This window comes from Glycine max, chromosome 9 (genome assembly GCF_000004515.6).
Source record: "Glycine max cultivar Williams 82 chromosome 9, Glycine_max_v4.0, whole genome shotgun sequence".
In the NCBI taxonomy this organism is placed as follows: domain Eukaryota; kingdom Viridiplantae; phylum Streptophyta; class Magnoliopsida; order Fabales; family Fabaceae; genus Glycine; species Glycine max.
The window spans coordinates 47,766,539-47,777,101 of NC_038245.2; the positions used below are offsets into that span (position 1 = coordinate 47,766,539).

The following is a 10,563-nucleotide window of genomic DNA, read 5'->3' on the forward strand; positions in this document are numbered from 1 at the left end:
TGCTGCAATAATTAATGAAAAAGTTGAAAACAAATTATTCATTCTTTGGCATTTTCTGGCTATGTACCAAAGTTGTGATCGAAGCACTCATAGGTATATAACATAAGTAAATGCAGTAAAAAAAAACATCAGTAAATCTTTTTAGTAATCATAATATATATATATATATATATATTAATGGTGGTTGATTCAGTCGCTAATATGGTATATATTTGAGTTCAAGGTTTTTATATGTAAAAATAAATAAATAAAAATCTTTGAGAGAAGTGCAAATATATTTGTAATATAGAAAAATTGCATTACTTAAGTTTTTATTGTGTAACACTTGATGATGAATGTAAAATACACAAAATTTACTGTACCGCTCATAGTTATACTACTCTGATTCTTGAATGGAATTCTCATGTATAAAAGATATTTGTGATTTGTTTGATAACAAATACACAAAAGTTAATAGAGTTGTGGGCTCGGGGCTGGACATTTTCTATTCAGTACAATTCTAGTTGATGGTGGATGGCAATAGTTTTTGGTACAAAATTATATGTATAATTTAAGAGAGACAATTAATCTTTTAAGTTAAGTACGACTATAACTGCAAAAAAATAGCAAGACCATTATTAGATAGTAAAATTCACTTTTTAAATATTTAGTGCAGTTATATTAATATCTTTAGAATTCAAAGTAGAGACTTATGATAATGTTATTTTTAGATGTATTATTTTTTTTAGTAGATGAGATTTATGGTAATTAATATGGTTTAGCTAGATATTGAATTAAATTTTGAAATGATAAGTTATATAAGATGAACAAGATATCTCTAATTAATTTGGTGAATATAAAAAATAACTATAGACTTCTGACTTATTTTATCTGATTTTTGTTATATATTTCATAATTACTTTTAAAAATAGAAAATAATTATTTTATTACAGTTTATCTTCTACTTTATAACAAATTAAATTAAATACCTTACAAATAAATAAAATTAAGGCATTTGATAGTGGAGAAACTTTTAATTTTTTGGAAGGTTGGAAATTCTAACTAATTTCTCATGTTTAATATCTATTTTTTAAAAACAAATTTTCTGGGAAATAATATTTTTTAACTAGTTTCTCACAAAAATTTTCATGTGAGGAGGTGAGAATGTTATTTTATGAAATTAATTTTTCTTTTTCTACAGTAAAGAATATCATGTTACTCTTATTAAATTAAGACAACAAATAAAAATATTATATAATTCTTTTAATTCCCAAGAATTTATTTAAATATTTATAATGGCCAAGTAAATAAATTTTATTATTCGCATAAAACATTAAACATTAAGATTCATAGTTTACAAGAATCATGATTTCTAGGTATGAATTGAAAAAAAAATTATCCTACCAAACCCTCGTAAATGTAAATCAATGTGGGTAATAGTGAAATTGATTACAAAAACTACATTTGTTAGAAATGTTTGGTACAACTCTTTTTAACTTATTTTCTCCATAAAAGAAGTTTAGTCAAACACTTTTCATAAAAAGCCCTTAAAGGATAAAATAATTGTTTTTATAGAGTAAAATTTTAAAATAAGTAGCTTTTAATTAAGCTAGTAAAAGGAGTTTTTTTATAGCTTACGCGGAACTTTTTCACGCAGTCCCCTCTAAGTCCTCTTCAAATTTCAACTCGGCCTAAAATGCCCTTTCTTTTTTATTTTCCATTGATTTCTCTTTTTTTCAAGCATTGATTTAAATTTTTATCACTCTTTTAGTATTTCATACAATGTACTACTGTTAAGAAAGTAAATTTATATAATTTTTTTCTTGTTTATAATAGAGACCGGAGCAAGTACTCAGCTTAGAATAATTTGCAAGAAACTCTAAGTTCAAATTTCATTTGTGGCAATTGTACTCTAAAAACAAGTCTCAAGTAATTTATACATATTGCAAATTAATAATATTTGTGTAATTCTGTTCTATCCCTATATATAATCACAATTTATCTCATTAATTAAAACCAATATTTAAACACCACTTTTGGTGTACAATATCTGTTGTATCTACTATTTAGCAGTACAACACCACTCTTTAGGTAACCACAAAATAAGCAAATTTTCTTTTAACATAATGTGTGGATGCAAAGCTTACACAATCGGGTCAAGGAATCCAAAGAAAAACTAAAGTTCGAAAGTAAAGCATGATATACCTTGTAAAATTTACAGAAGTTTGCTTACCCAGACACATGATCATGATCTATATGGACACATTGATTCATAAAAAAAGTTAAATTCACAATCAAACCAGTAATTAATTAACTTGAAGTATATATATATATATATATATATATAGTACACATAGAGAGTACTGTGACATTAATTAGAAAGCCAACGAACATATATATGAATAAGTAAACTTAATTCTAGTGCTTGATATGTACGTGCACGCATATTGTAGTTGTAGCAGAGAAACACAGTTCCACGTTACAAGCTAGCAAGAAACTGTATTTGCTTGAGAAGAGGGGTTAGAGTTTCCATGAGCTTCTCGCACGGGTGGTTGTGAATTCCCTCGTAAGTCGTCACCACAATGCTTGTGTCTTTGGATAGCCTTTGAACTTGTTTCTTCACATTGCACGTGTGATGCGTGCAGCGGTAGTAGCTTCTTTATTGACCATTTTCGCAATGCAAAATGAGAATGAAGCACAAAGCCATTCAGTATGATCTCATTAAAATTAACCAAGATGCAAATTATTAATTCAGTAGTCTCATTTTAAATTTTATGGTTTAAAGAAATTGGTTGAATCATTTTTAAATTTATGAATATCACTTTTATTTCATCACATATTTTAGCTATCCTGTTTGAGAAAATGCATACCTTAATGAAAGCATCTTGAAAATTTAGTGCATATTTCTGTATACATATCACCTCTAATCATCAATTTAATAACATTATAAGAAAAACATTTTTAATTAGATATAACAATTTCTTAGGTGCAGATTATGTTATTTTCAAATTAGAATTGAAGTTATATTTTGATAATCTGTATAATAAAAATTTACATTAAAATATTATGTAGATTATTATTGAAGTGAAACTTTAGTTCTGATTAGAAAACAATTCAAACAGCACTTTATGTATTGTATCTAAGTTTTCCCTTTTAATTATCAACTTGTCCCAGATTCATCTAACGAGGATTAAAACTGAAGATAAAGTCAAAAACAACAGCAGGTAAATCCCATTTTTCTTGTAGTGGCTAGACCAAATTAATATCATTCTTATTCCAATTGATTCACTATGTTTTCGTATCTAAGTTCATGTGGTGAGAACCATCTTTTTGTATGTTCCCACGTGAATCATCCTCCCTTGTTCCGTACAAAATTGCATAAACCATGCATGCATGCATATATGCAACAAAAAAGAAAATTAAACCAATCAATTTCATTTCACACACACATATACCTTGGATATGTGCTATTCTTCACAGCTTTCTGACCATATTTCCTCCAGCGATAACCATCATCCAAAATATCATCTGCACTTCTCGTTTGAAACGCAAACCTTGGTACTCGTGTTGTTTTCTTCATCCTCCCACCTTTCCTTTTCTCCTTGTTTCCCTTTTCCTCCTCACAAACTCCCTTATTTTGAGCCACAAAAGAAAAAGAAGAAGCACATTCAATTGCATCTTTAGCATCCCCATTAAGCAATAAGCCGTTTTGGGCAGAGAAAAGGTTACCCCAATCAATGTCACATAGCCCTGATTGCTCTTGAGGGTCCCAATTAGGGTTTTGCAACATCGAATTAGGAGTGAATATGAAAGGGTTGTTTTGGGGTGGTGGGTTTGGTGGGTCTTGGCTTTCCATTGGGTCCTAAACTCTTAATTCCACAATGAAGTACGAGAAGAAGATTGACTGAAGAGAAAATGGGAATGTTTTGGCGTTGAAACTTATAAAGGGGAAGTGCAAGATGGTGGAGGGTAGAAGAGGTTTGGCAGCCATCACATACATACACACTAGCATGTACATATATATACACTAATGTGTATGCATTGATGATAACGAAAAAATAGTGCATGTGGGACACGTCTCCTATGTGCTATGGTGTGAACTTAAGAGGCAGTTGAACAGAAGTAGTTGGATTTAGTTGAGTTTAACATTGGGTGCAAGATATATGGAAGATTATAGAGAACTAGCTTATAGCATACTATTCGTACATCTCTAAGGATACATTCTCCTCACACTAGATGAAATAATGTACTGTTTACCTACCAATATAACTTGCACAATGTAATAATTTGCTTACGTCAAATGTGCCCTAGTAATTTTTGTGCGATTCATATTCTAGGGTTTTGTCAACATCGGTTTTTCAGATTATTGTTATAAATTAAAAATAAAAAGTATTATAAAAAAGTATTTTTTATATCAAACATATAAATTTATTAATTATTTTCAATAAAAATCATTTTTAACTTTATATGAGAACTGATTATCAATTACACCAAAAGTCTCAATGAATTTCACGAAAGAAAAATATGTGAATTAGGTGATGTTGAACATGTGCTATCTTTTTTTTTTTTCGTTGAGTAAATTTTTAATTCTTTCCTCCATTCGTATATGCTTAAATTACATTTCTCTTTCTTAAAAGAAGAATATGAGTTACACTTTGATCTTCTTTAATATAAATAATTTTCTTAACAGAAGTGAATAATTATGAATGCCTCCTTAGAATATTTGTCCTTCATACAATTATTAGAGTTATTAGTGTCACCAATAACTAAGTTTAACTTCAGTTATTGTTGATTTTATTATTTTAGAATGTAGAATGAAGTTTTCAATATATCTCAATTATTAGTTTCATAACATCATCTAAAATCTTTATTGCATCTTATAAGGTTACGAAATTGATAACAAATACTTAAAACTAACTATTAATCATGTCTAGAATCACTGATAGAAAAAATATCATGTAAAAGACTAATTTGTATTAAAATGATTTCAAATACAACATATATTTTTCTTTAAAAAATGAAAAAAGTGACTATTTTAAAATAAGAGACGAGTAAGTGTAATACTTTTGTTTTGCTTTTTGGGAAGGAAAACAAAGATAATGCCATGTTGAGATACCTTGCTAGAATAAGCAAAAAGGAATAGCTTGTGGAGGTGGAAAGTTCGCGGTTAGACAGCTGAAATTCCTAAGTGCTCTCAAGTAACCTAATATATTTGCAAAGGCACGCATTTGCTCAAATGTATAATATCATGGTATTAGACCACCGACTTTGATACCATTTAGTTACTATGGATATGTTGCACTGGATTACTCTTGTTTAAATAGTGATTTCGAATTCAAGTGATGATAAGCTGAAAAACAAAATTTGTAGGACCAACAAGCAACCATTTTGAAATGAAGGGCTTGGAGAAGTTAAAATATTTCCATGGGATTGAGATTTCCAGCTCTAAGCAAGGAATTTTCATCTTCAAAAAAGCTAATTAAGGAGACCTAAAAAGCTAGGTTCCAAAGCTGTTAGAGCATCCATATAACAATATCAAGGAATTGGAAATGATGATGAAAAATCCATAACTGTAGCATGATCGACAGCTCTGGACCCTCAGCCCGACCCATCTTCATCAAGTTCAAGATCCCTCTAATGAGCATCCCCATTAGATTTTAAAACATAGGAAGCAATGTCCAGAAGTTCAGATTCAGAGTTATACCATGCTAACCAGCTTATAAAGCCCATTGCTTTGAAGGTTCAATATGTTCAGAGAAATTTCTGTTTGTGATTTTTCCACTTCAAAATCATGTTTCTTCAAGTAATTTAAAAAAAAAAAATAGAATTGATACACTGTTTTATAGTATTGACATTGAACTGGTTCTAAAGTTTTCTAAACCAAATGATCACTTTCCTGCAATATCAGATCTGAAGTAAAAAAACTATACTACAAGAGGTAGTAATTGACATTGTCATACAAATGAAAAGTATACAAAATATTGATGACATGATAAACTTGATTGATTTTCTAATTTATACCTTTATTTTACATTCTATAACTGTAAAATGTTTTTACAGTTAGAAAATAAATTATATGACAACACATTGCTGATTCAAAATTGCAATTACTCTCCCTCAGGCCACAGCAAAAGATGTAAGAAGCCTACTCTGATGCCTACACACTTAAAACAAACTCGTCCTTCTTCTACTAAATCTGCCAAATTACAGGCATGAACAGCATCATCTCTATTTCACAGATTCTGTCATTCTCCAGTTAAATCACAATATCATCTCAATAGCAGCAGGCACAACACTAATCTTTTTTGGAAGGAACCCCAAATGCTCCCCGTCAGATTGAATATAAATACCACCCTTGCCTGAGATGTCCTCCACCTCAATAGAAAGTACACTACAATATAAAAAACAATCTGGATGAGTACCACCACAATGGCACAATCCTAAGCTTCCATGAGCTGAAAAAGTTAGCACATGGTAAATTGTTGAAGGTCGCTACAAAATCCTGTTGCTAGGTACTTACCTCCACATTTTTTGTTAGTTGTAATTTAGTACAGTTAAGGCACATCCACACACAAAGTTATATCCAACTAAAACAATTATACAGAATAATAAATCCAAGACAATTTTTTGTCTGAATTGCAGCAAACTTAAAACTTGTTGATATACCAAACATGGATCATTCACAACATATTTCCTACCGACGTTGTGCAATTCATGTAGCCGACCTCACTAATGGGATAAGGTTTTTGTTTTTGCATCATTACAATAAAAGCAGGTTATTAAGGATAGTGAGTAGGTTTTGACAACCACTTAAATAATTAGGATCATAGTTAACCAGGTAATTTGAAAAGAAGATAATTGACCTTACACTAACAATATTCAATATCTCTGTCATGTTCAGATTTGAGAAAACCATGTAATCAAATTTCATTAGTCATCTAAACTTATTAATTGATATTTAACATCAAGAATTAGAAAGTAGAAATGGAAGGTAACATTAAGAATGGTAGATTGACTTCTTTGGAAAAGATTATACCTTCTATCAGATACATTTTTAACTGAGAGATGTGTCCCACTATATAGCTTATGTAATTTCAAGATAAAATCATACCACTTGAAGTTCTGAAGAGTCACAACCTGCAAAATTTATGGAAAAAAAAAATGAACTTCATAAAAAAAAGATGACCAGGATTTAGGATGAGGTTTAGCCAGTATAGTCAAAATAGATGATAATTTTCATCTGACATTTTACAGAAAGGTATTACACCTCTAAATTTCTGCTGAAAGGATCAGCATTTGGTGTAATTTTCATGCCACCACCAAAGTATTTTGCATTTCCAATGCAAAGGGCTGTCACTTGAGGACATGTCTCCCACGGACCATCATTGAACTGCATTTTTCATGTTATAAAACTAGCATGACACTTCTGGTGCACAAACATAGACCATGAAAAAACTAAAATTATACAGGACCTCAAACTACTACCACTAACCCTGATTCTCAGATCCTGGTTTTGATGCCCGATGAAGGCTTGCAATGCACCAATGATATAGCACAGGTTGCCAAATCTCTTGTACCTAGAAGCATAAAAACCTGCCTTTGCGCTCCTGTAAAATTCGGTCAAGCATGCTTTAGATATGATCCATGTGTTACACTTATTCTGAAATTTCCAATTTAGCCTTACAAATGAATGTCAGCGACATTTATGAAGTAATGATGATCACAACTCTCTCCTGTGATAACACCAACATCTATCCTTGATCTCAACCCTAAAGAAGACCTAAATTAGAACGTAACGAGACAAACTAAAAGAACATATGGAAACATAATATTTGAGGCCAGCATCAACATGCTTGAGCTATTACACAGCTACAATAAAATAATAAAGCAATTATATATTATATTAAGAAAAAGGAAAAGGAAAAACCTCTAGCAACACGTTCAATGGCCTCATGGGGATCATTTTTCCTGGAAAAGACTCAACAGATGGTTCCGTTCACTTCAATTATATAGAGATAATAAGCTCCATTTAAATAAGATGCACAAGGAGAATGAAGATACAAACAAAAACTAACCACCCAAATGTTCTTGCAAAATCAGAACCAGTTCCCAAGGGGATGAGCTGTATAAAGCAAGAACATAGTTATATTTTTCAATAAGCATTCCATTCAGTATAAGTATTACAGATGACAGAATCTAAGATGCCAGGCATTAAATAAAAACTGAGAATATTGCATTCTGGTGGCAAGTACTCACACCAAGAGCAGTTGAATGCGTAGACTCTTTCACTTGACTAACAACAGGTTTTCCAGCCCAGAAAAACCCATTAACAACCTGCTTGTAATAAACTGAGGTGCATTAGGAGAACAATTAAGAAAGAATGTTGCAATTCATCAATAACTTCACTTGATATCAAATAAATATGTTTTATACCCACTAGGGTCAGCCTAGTGGTGGAAGAGACTGGGTAATCTGCACAATGTCCTAGGTTCTAACCTTGTTGCCCCCATTGTATACCAAAAAAATAAACGTGTTTTATAACAAGGAAAATAACTGCAACATATTCTCTAATACACTCTTTCCACAGCACTTTTCATTATTAAGTATACTTAGTATTTCTCTTTATAACAAACATAATAAAGATAAGCTTGGTTGAACATGAACCCTTTCTGATAAGGTGGATGCTACTCAAGAATTCCCTTGGAAAATTCTTTAGTCTCAACAATAAAAAAATAAAAAAACAGTCTTCACCTCATGAAGAGTTCCATCACCTCCAACAGCAATGACGGCATCAGCCCCCTCCCTTATAGCCTACATAGTGCAAGGACAACGATTTAACAACTCATTGGAAGCAATTGACATAAAACCAACTTATCTCAAACACTCCAAACTGACCTCTCTCGTTATGTCAATAGCATGACAAGGACCTGACGTTATGGATTCACAAATCTACCCAAAAACAAAAAACATCATGAACTTGCAAATAAACACAACACTCAAAGCAAATGAACTTGCAGAGTTCATCTCAAAAACAAATAGACAAACACTCATAACACAGCACTGACAGAAGTAACAAGACCCACTCACATTGCACTCTTTACCAAGACGAGACCGTAGATACGGAACTAACTTCCTCCATTCCTTACCCGTCCTCCCATTAGCACCTGCAACCCAAGCTCTGGTTTCAAAATTTTGATAAATTCGTAAGTAGACACTACTTCACATATGCACTCACATCACCAATTAACATGTGTAAAGTCATACAAATCATGTCAGAAACGTAATTCCCTCTAAAGTTTTTTTTTTTCAAACTAACTGTTGATTTTTTTTTGTAAACACCACAGCTATCCTTCATCAATCATCAGAGAAAGAAATTCTGCTCAAGCCGAGGATTTAAAATTGCTGCATATCTAGAATTTGAATTCGAGAACTCTACTGATTTGAGCGCCAATTATGGTCCAATGTTTCCAAAAAAATTAAACTTTATCCCCAAAGAAATAACGGGTAATTCTACTTTACTAGGTAAAAGTACATTTTCGTAACGGGTGGCTAAAATTCCAACACCCCACAATATAATTCAGCTCAAAAACAAGAAAAAAGTAAAAAAAAATTTGTATTTTCTCAACACACCTAGAGGATTGACGACGAAAACGAGGTCCCTTTGGCGAGAAGTGGAAGAACCAATGCGGTCGGGTGCCATAGGTTGAAGCTCTGATCTGAAACACACGTTGTGAGCAACATATATTCCTCTTCCCAATGCCATCATGATGATGATGTTGGAGATAACTATGGCACGCAATCTTATGCGGAATTTGGAAAGAAAGAAAAGAACAAACGAAGAAAGGAATTGTTGGTCCTATCTTCTGCTGAAGATATCACTCATCTTTGCGACTTGTTGTCATTTCATTGGCATCGCTCTGAGTCAGTAAAATCACTGTTATTCAACACTCCGCTTCAGTACTAATCCTCGCCGCAACTAACTCTATTAAATGTGTCTTCTGCTGTGTAAATCGCTTTGGGGAGCTCGTTCTTGTGTTATTTTAGGGAAAGAAGAAGATAGAGTCAAAATATTCTCAGTCAAAATAAAAAAGTTAATAAATTAAATATGTATAAAAATATTTTATTTGACCTTAAAAAATAATTTTGTATTTCTTTCTATTTTATAAAAATTTAATTTCCATACACTTCATTGTTTTTTACTATCAGTTAAGTAAAATTCATTTGAAATATAACTTTTAAAGTTTTTTTTTGGTATAGATGTAGCTTTTTTAAGTAATTATATATACTAAACCTTTAACTACATTTCGATTCAAATAATATATAAAATAAAATGAATGAATTTTTTTTAAAAAAAAAAGTTAGAAGTTGAATCATATTTTTCATAAAATATATAATTTAAATTTAATTATTTATTATTATAATTTAAATTATTTAACTAATGTTATAAAAAAAACTAATTACTAACATAAATAATTTATGTGTTACATTAGTAAGTTATAACTAAAAAAAATATTGGTTAAAGAATTAAAAGAGAGTTTTATTAAAAATCATGAATACATTTTAAAATCACGAGAGAATACATTT

At 31.0% G+C, this 10,563-nt stretch overlaps 2 protein-coding genes across 2 annotated transcripts; both read right to left on the reverse strand.

Annotated features, from left to right (window-relative positions):
* Positions 1–2,143: 2,143 nt before the first annotated feature.
* Positions 2,144–3,968, reverse strand: LOC100796481 (probable WRKY transcription factor 43). The gene is made up of 2 exons (XM_003534488.5): positions 3,435–3,968; positions 2,144–2,636 (listed from the first exon to the last, which is right to left on the reverse strand). Exons 1-2 carry the CDS (start codon positions 3,833–3,835, stop codon positions 2,459–2,461), a joined length of 579 nt encoding a protein of 192 aa, XP_003534536.1. The 5' UTR covers positions 3,836–3,968; the 3' UTR covers positions 2,144–2,458.
* A 1,996-nt stretch (positions 3,969–5,964) lies between these two features.
* Positions 5,965–10,029, reverse strand: LOC100797012 (sphingoid long-chain bases kinase 2, mitochondrial). The gene is made up of 12 exons (XM_003534489.4): positions 9,610–10,029; positions 9,067–9,143; positions 8,875–8,928; positions 8,731–8,790; positions 8,236–8,313; positions 8,055–8,101; positions 7,907–7,947; positions 7,664–7,748; positions 7,472–7,586; positions 7,247–7,369; positions 7,016–7,116; positions 5,965–6,370 (listed from the first exon to the last, which is right to left on the reverse strand). The coding sequence occupies exons 1-12, from the start codon at positions 9,743–9,745 to the stop codon at positions 6,241–6,243; spliced, it is 1,047 nt and encodes a 348-aa protein (XP_003534537.1). The 5' UTR covers positions 9,746–10,029; the 3' UTR covers positions 5,965–6,240.
* Positions 10,030–10,563: the final 534 nt, after the last annotated feature.